We start from the raw sequence: 17,290 nt of genomic DNA on the forward strand, positions 1-17,290 counted from the left end.
AGCCGAAACTTTCCACCAAATTTCAGCCTCAGGCATCCCGCGTCCGCACTGAGACGGCCAACCAGCATGTACCTTGTCAACGTTTGTTAGGATCGACGAGGTGGAGTGCCCCGTCATCGCTCGTCAGGATATCGCAGCCAGAGGAAGACCCTTGCGAATTTCCTCGCAATATACGTCTGTTCGACCATGTTGGATGCTGTGCAACGGCGCTGGCATGTCCATCTAGGTTGCGGGACGTTTTTGTGCTACTGAAGACCCTTGAGGAGATGATGTCTGAGGAAGCGTGGTTCTGCAGAGATGCATGGGACTGCCCGTCGAACACTTTGCGACCCGACATCTTCTCGCCCTGCTTATTCCCGCTCATTCCCTCAACAAATCCACCAAGTCCCAATGGACCGTCGTTGAGGAATGTTGATGGCGTTAAAGCTCTGGATTCCAAGGCGTCATAGCCCGTGCCAGAAGCAATTCGAGGTCTAGACTCGAACGTTGCAGGGCTGACAGAGCTGACGGCACGAGATAGTGGCAGACACCTTGAGGATGAATTCTCCGAGTATTTTGGAACCAGCGGGGATGTCTTGCATGCATGATCATGCATTCCTTGATCGTTATCGTCGGTCTGAAAAACAAACGCTTGCCAATTCTTCTCGTCTTCGTCCAGACTTTGCACAGCAGCGTTGACCGGTCTGTCCCGACGAATGAGGGCCATGTCGGAGGCATGCGCCGACATTGGTTTTCTTACACCTCTCTTCAAAGACGGCAAAGAGGCGGAAACGGAGGACGAGCTAATGCGACTCTCGTTGCCCTGACCTTGAGTGGCATGCTGTGACCAGTCTATTGCAGCTTCGTTATTATGTCTCTTGGCGGGGTAATCATGCGGGACGCTGCTTCTGGATGGAATGGATTTGTCGGAGTGGCTTGAACCATCGGAGATTGCGAGATACGTCTTCCAGGGACCCTCATCGACGATTGCATTGGCAGCAGAAACGTCAACACCGACTGATCGTTCCCTATCAATATTGTGCTGATGCACATATCCCGTCTTGGACTCACCTACCGAGTCTGGATCGTCAAAAGGCTTTGTCTCACCGATCTGGTTGCCATCCGATGCAGTGCGACCACGGGCACCTGCAGTAGAGTTGGAGCCGCTGAAGGCGAGACGAAATGCGCGCTCTTCCCCGTAAGCATGGTGTGTGAGTCGGAAGTCATGCGTAGAGCTCTCGTTTTCACGAGAAGTCATCGTCGCAGGTTGACACTGCAGCTCAATCTGGTCACCCGTGAAGCTCTTTTGCTCAGAAGCGTCTGGAGAAGGACTAGCTACACTGCGCCGAGCAAGGCCATAGTGCTGAGGTTGTTCACCGGTCGATGGCGCACGGGAAGCAACATCAGCTTGCTCGAAAGCACTAGTTGCTGCAAGAAGCTCAAGGTCGGCAGGTGGCTTCGCTGAGCGTAGCTGTGCAAGCAGTTCTTCCTGGTCGAAAAGCATGGATTCAGAGGAAGCATGCGACTGCGCATATTGGTCCAATTGTGTAGAGTAAGTGTTTGTCATTGCATCTGTGCCAATCCGGATTCGAACATCATCCAGACGCTGGCGTGGACCACTATCTCCAAGGACTTGGGCAAAGGCATCGTCTGCAAAGTTGTGGACTTCATTCTCGAATTCATCCTTGTCCTTTCGTCTTGGGGCTGCACCGCGTCCTCTTGTCGTTCTTCTGCGCTTGCCGATCTTGCTCTTCTCTCTGCTCGAGCGGAACCGCAGACTGACCGGCTTCGATGGGTCGATGCCGACCCAATCTTTCTGTGTTAAGAGCCTTTTCCTATTCGCTTCGAGTAAGTGCAGTTCCGTATCCACTTCGGAGGCCTGACGTTTTCCGTCACGCAAGTCTATCTATTGATTAGTATCTGCGGTCACTTGGGCAAGAGTGACGAGCCGTCACTACTACCTTTATGAGTAAGCCGATCGTTTGGGTGTGGTTCTCCATGGGGTGTTGTCTCACGACGTTTTGCGGTTGGCTGATAGTTGCCTGGCGTGTGCTCAGGCTGCGTTCTCTCGTTGCGACGTTTTGCTGCGTGCCCGGTGTGTCGCAGAGAGCCTGAGCCAGATGGTGCTATGCCTAAAAGGTAGGAGTCCCCATCGTCTTGCAAATAGCTAGGGCGAAATGGAGCGACGGGAGCGTTTGTATCATTTTGGAGCTGTGTCCGCGCTCGGGCAAAGTATGCTTTCTGCTGTTGGACCACGCCCGTGTTGGCTTTCTTGGTGCGCTGTAGCGAGCCACCTGTCCAGTTCATATTCGAACGCGTCGAAGTTTTCCTGTCGCTGTCCTCGATATGCGCGGACCGATGGAGAGCATATCCTGAGTTGTGCTTGGGGGATGAGCACTTTGCTCGTTGCAGCTGCCCAGGTGCTGCGCGCGCGCTTGCCGACTGGCGATGGGCTGCTCCTTCCCCTCAGCGGCTCCTCTCTCACGTCACCCTCATGAACCCCGAAGCTGCAACACCACTGCAGCACGTCACTCCGCCTCTCGTAGCGCTGGCCTACTCATCTTCCTCGGTTAGACTCAGCTGTACAGCTCGAGTGTCTTGCGCGACTCATGCTCGGATCTGTCGTGCCGGCGGCAAAACGACTACAGATGCGAGGGTCCAATCTCCTGATCGATCAGCGCCTCCTCCATCTTCCCTCCGCAAAACTAGTGGACCGCCGCAGATGTGCCGAGACCCTGCGACGGGAACCCCGTGGGTGTAGCAAATCTTCTACCTTCATGGCCAGAAGGTGGTGGAGAAGGGACCTAAAAGATCATCGCGCTGCTACACCACCTTCAACACATACAGCAACATATGCGAGGGCTTCCAGTTCTGCAAAGCCGATTTTAGAGTTATCCACAACGCGAAAACTTTGGGGCAACTCCTGGGGAAATCGTGGAGAGGTGGAGAAGAACGTGCTCGACGACCAAAGCCCCATACAAAGCTCCACCACCTCCAACGAAACCCCGTTCATCCGTCTCTTTAAAATTCGCAGCCAAAACACCGGTCGCGATAAGTGCGCTTCCTGCATAATGCTGGAGCTACTTCAGATCATTGCTCCTTGCAGAGGGGATTCCGGTCCTAAACGGGTCTTGCGGCATTCTGAAAGCGCCAATGTGCACAGGATGCGCGACTTGACTGGCCGCTAAATGTGTTCTCCCAAACTGACCAGGCACTCGTGTTGCGTTCCCACCCAAATGCCTCAATCTACGTCCACTACGCCAACCACTAATCGTCAACAGTCGTTCAACTTTCGTTCTCGAGGGTTTCTTTTTGTGTTTTTCTATACCAGGTGTTGAGCTTGGTTTTGAGTAAATATCACTCATATCCACAATGGCAGCCCGATCCTATAATGCGGAATGATGGCATACATGCTTCCTGGCGCCGCAGTCCATACTGCGCATGCGCCGCCAGTTGCGGTGTACATTCATGTACAGTTACGTCAAGCGCTATGGCCTGAGACTATGCCTGTGGGTACTGGTTCTACTCGCGGCCCACCACATGTAAGCTGGGGAGATATGGCTCAATGCACGCGCCTACACTCGGAAGAGAGGTGCGTCAGTCGTCTCATTCGACATGTGAAAGGTAGCGATAAGGCCCGCGCATGGAATCGCAGGTGTATCTCGTCTCTATCGATGCTGTATCATTTAGTCGAGGTCAGTTTTCGATATGGTGACGACGGACGAAGGCTAAGAGCCCAAGAGCCTAAGACGGATTGGCATGTCTGCCGAGATAGCCTACGTTTGAGCCTCAAGTTGCCTCATCTAGCTTCCGATACTTGGCGATAATTGTCGGCCGGATGGTTCTCGCCGGAAACGAGGAGCTATCGATCGGAGCTGGTAGACTCCAAAGGGACTCATCAGCATCGCCTGCCCTGAGTCCCTGAGGCTCTTCATTTGCGGATGCCCCAGCCGATTCGAATGGCTGTTCCAAGGCGCCGAAGCGATATGCGAGCTAATCAGATATGACATCACTAGCGCAAAAGACCCTCAAAACTCTGCAACACAGTTCCACAGCAACACCAACCGCGGCCGTCTACCACATGGCGCGCATGGGACGGCAATACTTTGAGACCGCCTGAGATGCAGGAGGCCCTGTACCGTGACTGTCATACCCACTATTATTGCAACATTACCAGACTACTTGTCGAATGGGCATCGAGAAACATGCCACAATCTCTCACCACATGTCAGAAGCGCACGCCTGGGCTCTCCCTACCGCTATCGAATTCCGGTGTTGCAAAACCGTCCCTTGCCCTCAATCTGCCCGAGTGACGCCATAGATCTACGCAATGCCATCCAACAGAATCCCAAGCCATACCCTTATCGTTCAGGGTCCGGCACATTTACGCAGAAGCGCAGTGTACCGTGCCGCTAGAGTTGCAGTGGACGTTTGAGTAGTGTAGGGGGCGAAGTACAGACTACCTTGTCTCTTCGGTATAAAACTCTGGGTATCTGCGCGCAAACCAACCAGCAACCCACCTCCACAAATCCACATACCCACATACCCACAGTTCTCTCCGCTTCCTTTGAGGGGTTTTCTGGAGACATTACCTATCTATCGGGCTCGCAAACTATAAAGGCTGTTGGACTTCCAGCGTTTTCAAACTTGCTCAAACCACAACTGTATAACTCCTTGCAACAAACACACGTTGCAAACTTCCTCGAACCCAAACACCACACACTCCATCACCATGTCGGCACCCTCCCTAGCAGCCCCTGCAACGGGCATGCGTCGCCTCTCTGCCAGTGAGGCTACCAGCGAGAACATCAAGATGGGCCCAACGGTCGTCGTCCCCCCACAACATCTCATGGCCCCCTCGTCAAAAGCATCAGAGATCGCCAGTGCCTTCGAGACCGCCAGACATCACCTTGACGCTGCCAACACTCCTGGATCTCCTGGCTACACCCCCCCAGAGACATCAGTTACGGACAAATACGCCTTCGCTTTTGGTATGTTAGTCACCCTGGGAAAGCAAGTCTTTTCTAACGCATCCTAGATATCGATGGTGTCCTCATCCGAGGTGGACGACCTATCCCTGAAGCCGTTGAAGCCATGAAGATGCTCAACGGTGAGAACGAGTACGGCATTGTTGTACCATACATCTTCGTTACAAACGGTGGTGGCAAGACTGAAGCCGAGCGATGCGTGCAACTCAGCAAGCAAATGGAGATGGAAGTATCACCTGGACAATTCATCTGCGGCCACACACCCATGAGGGAGATGGCAGAGAAGTACAACACCGTCCTCGTCGTTGGAGGCGAGGGCGAGAAGTGCCGCATTGTCGCTGAGGGCTACGGCTTCAAGGATGTGTAAGTTGGTCCGTCACTTCTGTTCATGACATCGACTAACATTGCTCCAGCGTTACTCCAGGAGACATTATCAAAGACAACCAAGATACTACACCCTTCCGCAAGCTCACTGAGGAAGAATACAAGAACTCGCGAGTCCGCAACTTCGCTGAGGTCGACATTGACGCCATTTTCGTGTTCGCCGATTCTCGCGATTGGGCATCGGATCAGCAGATTATCCTCGACCTGCTGATGTCGAAGAACGGTCGTCTCGGAACCCGATCTGCCAACTTTGACGAAGGCCCACCAGTCTTCTTCTCCCACAACGATGTCGTCTGGAGTGCTTCGCATGACCTTACCCGTATTGGTATGGGTGCTCTCCGTGTCTCACTCGAGGCCATGTTCAAGGCTGTCACTGGCCGCGAGCTCAAGACAACCGCATTTGGCAAGCCTCAGATTGGCACTTTCGAGTTCGCCACCCGCCTTCTTGCCGAGTGGCGTCGCGACACCCACGGCATCAACTCGGCTCCTTCAACAGTCTACTTTGTAGGTGACACACCCGAGTCCGATGTGAGGGGTACCAACGAGTACAACGAGCACACCGACTCCGCAAACTGGTACTCTATCTTAGTCGAGACTGGTGTCTACCAGCGCGGCACCACACCTCGCTTTGAGCCCAAGGCTATTGTGAAGAACGTTCTCGACGCCGTCAGGCACGGCATGGAGCGCGAGTACAAGAAGGCTCTCCGGGAGAGCATGATGGAGACTGGTGTGCTCGAGGAGTAGATGTCTTTTGACTCTCTTCTCTCTTTCTATTCTTTGCTTTCCTTTCTGCATAGCACGGCGTTTGGGTAGTACCTCATCTGATTTCGGCAAGAGTCACTGCAGCAGTCGCTATAGATGATAGACATAGCTAGATCGCGCAATAGTAGACACAAACACAATTCATACAAGGCAGGCACAAATTGCCTAGTCACTTCAATCAACCAATCTCTCTATTGCACATCCTCACTTTGATCACTAACGAAGAGCATCGCGTGTTTCAAACCAAATGACTATCTACATGAATCAACTACCGACGTCTGCATTCGCAAGCAAGTCGATCCGGCCTTATTCATCCCATCACCTCGCCTACAAATGCCTCAACGATAGATCCTACCAAAAGGCAGCGAGCGAGTGTCGGCGGCAACTTCCGATTCGATCATTCCCACCCGGAATGACGAGGAGCGCAACGCCGCGTTACCCGGCACTTTCCACACGGCGCTCAACACCGCGAAGCTTGTATTGCGAACCGCCTGAGTCGGGCCGAGATGGCTCGTAGTCGCCGGTTAGTGCGACCAGCGACCACTTGTATTACGACGGCCTCTATGATATCAGCCCACGTCACCAACGAGAAACGGCCGAGAACAGCCTCGCCGATGGGATCGCGATGAGAGAGATGTGGAGTGAGACTGTAGGAAGTTAATTGTGGGTGTTGTGGGCTGGAAGGATTGTGAGAGAGTCGATTGCGTGACTGTCAATGGCGGAACGTGTTCCGCAACTGTAAGAGGAAGTTGCGAAGACACGGTTAGGTCCATCATCGCGATTTCGTATCTGGCTCCACTACTACGAGATACTGATACGACGGCATGTGACATGCATAGGTGGACCATGTCCTCGGCACGGATAACACATCTTCCAACGGCCGTGGTGTACCGTATGTACTGTAGAGCACAGCACAGCAGCTCGGACATGTTTCGAATCGATCGACGAGGCGACGTTGCAACATGGGCCACATGTGGACCCCCCTCATTGCGAGGGGCACACGACGGATGAACCATCCTCATCCCACTTTCGCGCAATCTTATCGTTTCGCCAACGGGTGGATGAGGGACGACCGGCGGAATAGTGTTACAAACAATGCTGAGACAAACATACGGCTATACTCTAAACTCTCGAGATGAGCCCGACACGACACTGACAGTCTGAGTTCGCGCCTTGACTCATGGCCCTGGACCCCGCGACTCGTTTGACAACAGCCGGCCGCTGACGATCTGGGGTGGCCTTGCGGGCAATGCTGGATGTCAAATAACGAGGAATTACCTTGCGCGTTCTTTCAAGGCTGAAGCATGTAGAGGTTGGGGGGTAGCTGGTCAAACATGAGACCAGTGATCCTGATTGACAGCCAATCTGACACTGAAGATCCCGTCTGTCTCATTTTCCCCTTCTGGCAAGTGAGCAGATTTTACCGTCTCCCCGCTGGCTGAGGCGTTTTGGTTCTCGTCGGTCCGTAATGAAGCCTTGCGGCAGGCTGTTCGACCTGCGCTGATAGGTATGCTGGACCCTGCAGTTGAGGGTTGCAGATAAGCGGTCGCTAATGCAAATGGCCGATGGTCCGCTCGGCAGTCAACGTGTACGCTCTTGTACAGAGTTCCATGTGATGTGGTACGTTGGGCTGGGAAATTATTGTCGTACGTGAAGCTGGTACGGCGTGAATCACTAGTCAAGGCCAAGATGTTGGTGAAGGTTTGGCTGAATGGTAGGTTTCTTGCGCTACTCGAATCCGATTGGCGAGCCGGCGTGTAGAGGACTCAACGAAAACAAAGACCACATTCCATACACGTGTACATCGGTGGATCGTTTTGTCACGCGTCAGATGTTTAGTTTCAAACATCACTCCACTGTGGAGATCTCGGTGCCACGGAAGATGAGAGAGAGATGGATGGTATTGGTATATACGGAAGGAGAAGAATAGACAACGAGAAATGTTTGGCGATATGTAACCACGTCCCCTCACTCAGAGCGCTCTTCGTAGGCGTTAAGACTGTAGAACCAGTCCAGCTTGTCTCGTATAGCCTCTTCAGTGTAGTCCGCGTCGTCAACGTTCTTCGGTCGGAACTTGGGCTCCATGGGGTCAATGAACATGGTGGAGTTGTCGTAGCCCCATTTCTCAAGATTCGTGACATTGAATGCCACCATCATGCTGCGTGTTGTTAGTATGAAACTTCGTGACTACCGTATCCGACAAAACTTACTCATGGTCCTCGTGGACGAGATTATGACAATGAAACATGTAAACACCTGCCCACGGCGCGTAGCGAGCCACAACCCTGACGACTTCACCAGGAGCGATCCACACAACGTCCTTCGTACCCGCTGCTTCATATGGCATCACCTCGTTACGATTCCCCGTACGAGACAGTACCTGGAAGTCGACCAGGTGGATGTGAACAGGGTGCGAGGCATTTCCACCTCCGTGTCTCAACTCCCAGATCTCGTCCTCCCCCAGGACAGGTCTCGTCAAGATGCGGTTCTCGATGTCTTCCCATCCTACGCCGTTGACGAGCCACTCGCCGTCGATTCGCGAGAATTTGAAACTCTTGGTGACGTTGGTTTCCGGGGGAGGAGGGATGTAGCGAAGGTCGGATGGTATGGGGTCGTTGTTGGTGCAGTCTGTCACGGTGTCGCCGACTACGAAGCGCATGACGCGATCAGTTGCGGCGAAGTCAAGGTTTCCCACCATTCCGCGCTCGTTGAGCATTGTGATGTTTTTGCCTTGGAAGTCGGCGAAGTCGACGACGATCTCGTAGCGTTCACCTTCGGAAATAGCGAAGTTCGATGTGTTCACGGGGTGGGAGAAAAGTCCTCCATCCGAGCCGATCATGGTGAAGTCTATGGTCTCCTCAGTCGTATCGTCTTGCAGGTATAGGACAAAAGCTATATGTCGTTAATGGAGTTGTAAATGGTATACACGGCAGGTTGACTTACAACGGCTGATGGTACCGTCGAGAATACGGAAGCGATACTTGCGTGGTTCGACATTCATGTACGGCCATGGTTGACCGTTTCTATTTCTGGGTCAGCTCCAAATTTAGCTGCTGGAAACAATATGCGCTTACACATGGATTACATCGCCCCACAGTCCAGTGTTGTTGTTCGTATCGAAGAGGAGTGAGCCATCAGGATTGTATGTTTTCGCGCTCAAGGATAATGGGATATCATGGTCACCAGATGGTAAGCCGAGGGATTCTTCATCTTCATCCGATATGATGTAGAACCCAGAGAGACCTCTGTATACATTTTCACCGGTCTGGCGCTCGGTATGGTCCTGTTAAGAGTCAATATGCGGGCAACAAAATGAAGGGCGGTTGAGAAAAACTGACATGGTACCAGATAGTTCGAGCGTTCTGTGCGTTCGGGTAGTAGTAGTCTTTGTATTGACCAGGGAATGCGTAGTCTGCGGCCCAGCCATCGAACGGAGCACGGTTGTACTGGCCGTGAACATGGACTGATGAATTTGTTGGACTGGTGTTTGTATATCGCACTACTGCCTCTGATAACTGAATCAGCTTTGACTTCATAGACAGAATGAAGCCGAGACCTACCTCGCCCTTTTCGCATCATAAATGTCGGTCCCGGTGACGACCCATCATATGTGTATAGAGTAGTGGCTGGTAGATTGGGGTATATTTGTTGGGTGGCAGCCTTGACTTCCACCTCGTAGTAGTCGATAACGGCGCCGGTAGTCTCATTGGTGTAGGTGCTATCCACTGTCAGCGTTCGGCCACTTTCAACATGATGAGTACTTACAATTTGGCCTCCTTCACAGCAGGTATTGGTAGGGGATACTGGAAGATCCATGTGTATTCGGGGCTGTCCCATCTTTCGGTCTTATTGTTTGAGGGTATCGTGTCATATGGTGGTACGCCGGTCGGGCTAGGAACTGGAATGTGTGAAGGTAGAGTTACGTTTGCTAAAGGAGTGGCACGTATGCTGTGTATCAAACAGCCGACGAAAACAAATGAACGAGTGACAAAGGGAGAATGCATCTTGGGAAGGAAACTCGACCAGCCTGTTTCCGCGGATGACGAGGCATCTCGAATGCTTTAAGGAGAGAGCGATTAAACATTGTTGTTGACGTATGAGAACAGAACCGATCGTTTGATGAGGCATGGGCCATGTGATAGATCCTGCGTATCTCACAAAACGAAGGACAGGCGCAGGGACTGTTGTGGCTGACTCCCAAGCATGCGGATCAGTATGTAGTGACTCCTCTGATCGAGCCAGGATCCACCATCTTGGGAAAGGAAGTTAAGGAGAGTTGGGCCATCGAAAATTGCACGTTGAGTTGAGTTGAGAAAAGCCGAGAAAAAGAAAGTCAAGGGGGATCTGCGGCGGTACGCCACGAGGTTGTAGTCAGTGTAGTCGGCATCATTAGATCTAGACAAGAGAAGAGCGCTATACTGTTCTTCATCACTCAATACTCGAGCCGGGTGTACGATTACAGCGTGGCGCACGAGTTGATGTCGTGAACAAGGAGCTGCGATGATCTGTGGACCCTTCCCGCGTGCAGATGATGTCTAGGCTTAAAGCGGTAACGCTAATGCTTTCTTTGGCTGCTCTTCCTCCTGACACTGCGGTCTTCTCGCATTGTAACCGCACGCATCACCAACGCTTGCGCAAAACCCTGACACTACCTTTACATGCGTTCTCTTATCTTTGATCGCCAGTTACGAAGCTTATAATTGCGTTTCAGTCCCTCTCTCCTGCCCCTCCTATCTTTGATCAACACTTCGCCAGATGCTGTAGCTCGGCCAAGCAGCGCCTCACGGTCTCCGCATTTCTCAATCTTGACAAAAAGCACCTCGATGTCTATTCTTGCTGTATAGCCGAGCACTAGCACGATAACGAGGCTGAACGCGAGGCCCCGAGTTATTGGCATGTCGCACCTGCCACACTACCACCGTGCTTGTTGCCATGATCGGCATCACGGCTTCGAATACCGCATTTTATGTGGTGGCACGGCACGGCACGCTCTATAAATCTGGTTCGGGAGATTGCCACCGTTGACGCGGTAGGGCCACGAAGCGGCAATCGATCATCGAAATGGGAAATGCACGCCCTCCGGATATCGATATTGCCCGGGTGGAATATGTGCACCAGTATCTCATGGCTGATTGTTGTTTTGACGATGGAACCAAGTCATGCGTTGATGCATTAAGAGGCCCGGTTTCCTAGTGTGAGAAAGTACACGAAGTTGCGACTTTGCAAAGCCTATCATTCGGTACATATCATTCAGCGCAATGCGCTGCAAACATCAGCAGTCGATATATTTTTACATCTTCACTAATGCAGTCAGGTCAGCAGCTCACGTACTGAGAGTTTTTTTTGTACAACTATCACCGTTGGGTGGTAGCATTCTTGATCGGAAGCTATTTCAGCAAAGCAACCCTACGTGGGGGAGAAACAGCAAGTTGGAGAGACTACTGCTAGACCATAACGTCGTATCAAACTGAAGCAGTCATTCGAATTTCGACATAAAGCACTCATCGCCTTCGGGCGCTAGAGCTTTTCAAAATGCCTAGTAAAACCCATAGCCTCCAAATCCTCCGCCATAACCACCGTATCCTCCGCCATATCCTCCTCCGTATCCCCCTCCGTATCCGTCATCGTACCCACCACCATAATCATCGTATTCATCATCGTACCCGCCATACCCATCGTATCCATCATATCCGCCATCGTATCCTCCGTATCCTCCGTCAAACTCTCCCCCATATCCACCGTACCCTCCATCATAGTCATCAAAATATCCACCAGGAGCATAGTCCTCATACCCATTATCATACCCGAACATTCCCCCAACGGGCATTCCCCGTTGAAACCCCCTCGCATAAGCTTGCCCTACCATTTCCACATCATCGTATGCATCATGAAAACCCTGGAAATGCCCCATGGGAAACCCTTCTCTCATACCACGTTGATCCCAGCCGGCCTTCTCAGCCCGCTCACGACCTGCCTTGTATCCTTTTTTGGGGTGGCGTGGCATGTCGCCCGTTGGGGGATCCTGGCCTGGCAGCCAGTACTGTGCTGTGGATGTGCGCCCATTGTCGTCCTCATAATGGTGTGTCCATGGACCTTCTGAAGTAGCATGAGGGCTGGCTGCGAAGGAGCCGTCTAATATGTGTTGCCGGCCTGGTGCCTTCTTCGATTTCTTCGCCATTGTTAATGGAGTTGGTTGGTAGTTTGTTTGGGTAATGTGAGTGTTGCTAATTAGCGAGGTTGGAATGTGTGTTGAGGAGGAAAAAAAGTACCAAAGAGCAGAATATATATCAGCTATCGAGCTGTCGATGACGACACCGGGTGTTGGTGACTCGAGACCACGCTGGCGACATGTTGATGAAGAAAGGCAATGTGTTTGGTCAAAGTGCGACTTGGCTACGACAACATGATGTGGTGCGCTGTGTGTTCGATCAGTCAAGTGTCTGTCAGAGAAGAGAGTGTGAGAGCTATGTAGCAGCTAAAATCCGGGCGTGCACGTGTGCAGAGCAGAAGATGGGTACTATGTGATCAAGGCGCGGTGAATATCGGGTGCGGGTGATTTGAATGGGGTGTGCCAAAGGGCTGAGTGTCTGTCAAATCCGCATTTTCCCCTGTTAGTCCTAATTATACTTCCTGTTTACGTTACGTCCATACAAGCCCATCGCCAGTAAAAGACAGCAAGTACATATTTCAGTGCCATCATGTTGGGATTTGAATGATTAGCCAAGCTTAGATAATGAAACACTGATGATCGAAGTGTAGTTCTCAAATTGCGGTCGTGAGCCTAGGGTATATTTGATAGACCCATTGGACACTAGACTACTCGAACAGAACCTTAGTAATAGTTGTATCCGCCGTATCCGCCATATCCATCATGACCACCATAACCGCCAAACGACCCATAATCGTCGTACCCATCATATCCTCCACCATAATCATCATACCCCCCGTAGCCATACCCTTCGTATCCTCCATATCCGCCGTGGAAGTCATCATACCCACCATACCCGCCCATGCCACCACCAGTGAAATCATCGTAGCCCCCATAACGATTATACATATCACCGTGAAAAGCACCTTGCTGATACATGTTGTCGTATCCATAGTCGGCACCCTCTTGATATCCATCGTACATTTCATCATAGTTTCCTTTCCTGAAGCCGTATTGTCCACCTTGGACGTAGCCGCGGCCGTATCTAGTAAGATGTATAAGTCAGCATGGCGAGAAACAATGCGAAAGAAGAATCGAGTCTATTCACCCAGCCGCCCTTCCGCCCATATGGTTCTCATAAGCCGCGTGAGCATAGCCCATTTGACCGGCTTCGTCGTAGGTCGGCTGCCGTCCGCTGCGACGACCACGATCTGGTGCATCGATGTGGCCAGAGGAGTAGTCATGGGTTCCGTCGTCGTGTGTTGTGTGACTCATTACATAGTCGCGGGGGTCATTCGGGTCGTAGCCTGCGAAGGGGTCGGGGTGGTCTTCTGTGCGGCGTGATCTGCGAGAGCTTTTCCGGGCCATGGTTGTTGATCTGTGTGATTGATGGTTCTGGAGGTTGCTTGAGGAGTTGTGATGAAGAAAATAGTAGCTGTGAGAATGGGGAGAAGAGAAAGTAGACTCGACTTGACAATATAGACGATTTATATGCGCATTGCTACGACGTGTTCGCTGACGGCGATGTTGAGATCCTCTCGAGTGCGAATTATCGCCAATTCAACAACTAGTGACGGCGTTGACATATTGGAGAAGTGACTGACGCAAGGTGTTCCAGCGGGTAAAGACGAACATGCTGGTGATGGCGCGCTTGTTGTACAATATAGAGCTGTACCTGGCCAGGGTGTTGAGCAGACGAAATCATAGTGCTCGTCGCCAGGTGAGGCCGCTGAAGCACTCGCTGAGTAGAGTTCTGTGAAGCACACACGTTGCTACCATTTGTTCGCAATGACGGACACACCAAATCGACTTGAATGCAAAACACTCCAACACAGTTTTTGTCACAACCGCCTCACCCGACCAGAATCTCATCGAAGTCCTTCGCCACCGCAACAGTACCCATACGTGGCTCGCTCGTCTGCTCTTGAAGCCTCACAATTGTTTCACTCCTCCACATATGTCGTCTCCATATGTATCCATCAATATGGAGACCTCACCTCACCATTGAGCAGCGATTACCCGGCCAACAAGCGAGCTTGCCGCAAACCAACGCGCGTCGCCATAAACCTGTGTCCTGCCACCATCGAGGACCCCACGCAACCGTTGCAGCAAGCAAAGCGGGCATGCCCGACGGCCTGATCACCCAGAGGAAACTAATCCCGAGTCGCGTAGAAATTTGAGACGCTTGATCCCACGCGTGGTTGCCGCAAAGATATCCATGTCCCGTTCGTGCATGGCGGGTCCTATACGGTCCGATAACAAAGGCCCGACGCGGCTGATCTATGCTGGCGATCGCGATCGTGGAGGAGCGGTACATGTGACTGTAGTAATACTGCGATCGAAGATTGCTGATTGATTTGTGTTGGGCTGTGGTTGGGTTTTCTTTCTGTAGTCGTAAGCAAGGCTGTTAGTGCCGGTCAGGTTACTTTGACAACCTCCACCTGGTGGATGAGGTACCTTGTCGGTTGCTCCCAATTCTTGGGTCAACATCCCACGCTGACGTTCTCGACGCCTGTCTCTTCATAATCCATGACGGAACAGTCTCCTGCGTGAGTTCATGCTATTGATGGGAGACCTGGCGCAGTTGCATATTGTAGTTTTCCCCGCCATGCCATGCCTAGACGAGAAAGGTTTCCGTGCATGTAGTGCTTGACCGCATCTAGGATGGACTCTTGAGCATGCTCCATGTATCTTTTTCATGCAATCCTTGTACCATTAATGGGAAGCCAGCGGTGAAGTGGCCCGCGCCCACCTAGGAAACAACGGTGTTCCGTGATTGTGCTTGTCCGCCTCTTGATGTCAAAAATGACGTATAGGTACAGGTGAAGATGACGATGCAATCTGAACTTAGCCTTCTGGATCAATCGTTGCATAAGTTGACTACGCACTACGAGCCGACGGGTTGGTAAGACGAGAAGTCGGTGAGAGGATCTGAGCACACCCTCCGCAAAAGCCCACGCGGCATTGCGGGGTCGCAGATGATGCGGCTCTCAAGTGGGGATGTGGAAGATACTTGTTGATGTGCGCACTGTATTTCCGTGGTCGTTATGATGTGGAGAGGGTTTAGCTGTGAGGCGGCTCAAGGGAGACTCCCGATGCATCGTCAGGATGACTTCGAGATTGTGTGGAGCGTGGCATCATCCAAGTGTATGTCCGGACCATCGCGATGGTAAGATTGTTGATGTTTACATGCTCTTGCATCCTGAGGTATCCTTCACCCGAAGGAGTAGCGGAGAGCGGAGGAAATCTAACCGCATGAGGCCTAGACTCATTTGCGCATCCCAGATCCCAGCGCGACCGCCGCTGACGTAGTTTCTTTCAATCGTCATCTTGACTTTTCGATCCCCAGTGCCTTCCACATGCGAAATGATTGGCGTTCCTGAAACACATCCCCATCGTTCCTGGACGTTCCTGAATTACGTTCGACTTACAAATCGCGCAGGCTGTGGAGTAAGAATGTGTGGACCTGACTCTCTGTTACAATCGAATCGACATTTTCCAGACGAGGGTCCGACGACGACCCGATTCCTGGGCCTTCGATTCGTGTGTCGTCATGTCATCCGTCTCGTAATACTAGCTATGGTTCGAACCAAATTTCCCAAGATTATGGCGTGAGAGGCGCAATGGGAGAGTGAGCGGTGAACGAGCGGCAAACGTACGGCCACGTGCGTCGTCGTCGGCATGCTAACAACTGACAGAGTTCAGCGAGTCGACTTGCGCAGCGTACGCTAATGGCTTTCGCGCCTCGTGAAGTGGAGGCAGTGTCGATTCGAAATACCTATCGTGTGCCGTCTTGTGGAGTTTGAAAAATACCACCGGTTACTCATCATTACCTGGACATGCACGTACTACTGCACCAATCATGCTCTAACTCATTGTATAGTAACCGAACCTAAGGTATTGGACGATAGAGCGACTTGCGACAAATGACGAGTAGCAGGCGCGGCTCTAATCTACCCTGGAGTACGAGCGATTGGCTCGAATGCAACTACTGCAATGTCGACTCAAGACGGATGAACAAGCGAGTACTATCTTCGAGCTGATTTCCCTGATCTTCATGAGCGCACACACGTGATCTGCAATCATCTCGGCGGCCCACGAGTAAGAGGCTGCAATCGCACCACTTCCTCCATCTCGAGGTTTCCCTGGCTCTCCCAGCATACACACGCGTCTCTCTCTGCATCACTCCCATCATCACGCGTCATCAGGGTGCCACGACCGTTGCGCACCACATATTCACTGACAACAGCATCGATGCCCGGAAGCTCGCAAACAACCGATGCCGAATCCCTGCATAACTCTTGACCCACACACATGGCATTTACTCGGCATCTTAGATCCGTGAAGGAAGGCGCACGGGGCACAAGCCTACCACACCACACCAACCAACGGCTTTCGTATCAAAAGACGCAGGGAAGCCGGCCCCAAAACGAAATAACACGGCGATAAGAAAGACCCTGTTTTTCTGTGGCATTCCTTTGCGATCTTGAGCGGGCTGTGCAAAAATAGCATGTGCTGGCAAACTAAACGCAGTCCAACTTTTATCTCTAGTGCAGCTTGCGTTGGGTAGATGTGGGTTTGGGACAACAAAGAGAAGGAGATTACCAGCACATTTGTTGTACAGCAAGGCCCTAACCTCAACAACACAAACAATCTGCGCAATACATGCATATTCCCGCAAAAACAACCGCCCATGCGCAACATGCAACACATCAATCACGGTTCCCCTCGAAAGCATCACATCCAAACCCCTTCCGGGCCAAGATCACCCACCCGGCACACTTCACCCCAAGCAGCAACCCACCATGAAGATCCTTCACAGCACTGCGGGGCACCTTGCGCTTGGCGAATCTCACATCCCCCATCACCCATTCAGAGTAGAAGGATGATCTTTAGTTAGGCCATCTTCCTTTGTTCGCAAACACACGCAGGTTTACGCGAACGGCCTGCGGCGACCAACGCCAATGTCGCCGCCGAATGATCAACATGAACAGCGATATCTCAGCTGATATATGGCCATGTGTTGGCG

At 52.0% G+C, this 17,290-nt stretch overlaps 3 protein-coding genes across 3 annotated transcripts; 1 reads left to right on the forward strand and 2 right to left on the reverse strand.

Moving 5' to 3' along the window:
- Positions 1-420: 420 nt before the first annotated feature.
- J4E79_005656 (uncharacterized protein) lies at positions 421-1,979 on the reverse strand (the record flags this gene model as incomplete). The annotated part of the gene is made up of 3 exons (XM_049354534.1): positions 421-530; positions 808-1,885; positions 1,935-1,979. The coding sequence occupies 3 exons, from the start codon at positions 1,977-1,979 to the stop codon at positions 421-423; spliced, it is 1,233 nt and encodes a 410-aa protein (XP_049210657.1).
- A 2,732-nt stretch (positions 1,980-4,711) lies between these two features.
- J4E79_005657 (uncharacterized protein) lies at positions 4,712-6,095 on the forward strand (the record flags this gene model as incomplete). The annotated part of the gene is made up of 3 exons (XM_049354535.1): positions 4,712-4,970; positions 5,018-5,330; positions 5,381-6,095. The coding sequence occupies 3 exons, from the start codon at positions 4,712-4,714 to the stop codon at positions 6,093-6,095; spliced, it is 1,287 nt and encodes a 428-aa protein (XP_049210658.1).
- A 1,986-nt stretch (positions 6,096-8,081) lies between these two features.
- J4E79_005658 (uncharacterized protein) lies at positions 8,082-10,117 on the reverse strand (the record flags this gene model as incomplete). Its single annotated transcript, XM_049354536.1, has 7 exons — positions 8,082-8,271; positions 8,324-9,005; positions 9,057-9,136; positions 9,188-9,396; positions 9,452-9,621; positions 9,674-9,831; positions 9,879-10,117. The coding sequence occupies 7 exons, from the start codon at positions 10,115-10,117 to the stop codon at positions 8,082-8,084; spliced, it is 1,728 nt and encodes a 575-aa protein (XP_049210659.1).
- Between the last annotated feature and the right edge of the window lie 7,173 nt (positions 10,118-17,290).

This window comes from Alternaria viburni (genome assembly GCF_023758015.1).
Source record: "Alternaria viburni strain BMP 2772 chromosome Unknown scaffold_11, whole genome shotgun sequence".
In the NCBI taxonomy this organism is placed as follows: Eukaryota; Fungi; Ascomycota; class Dothideomycetes; order Pleosporales; family Pleosporaceae; genus Alternaria; species Alternaria viburni.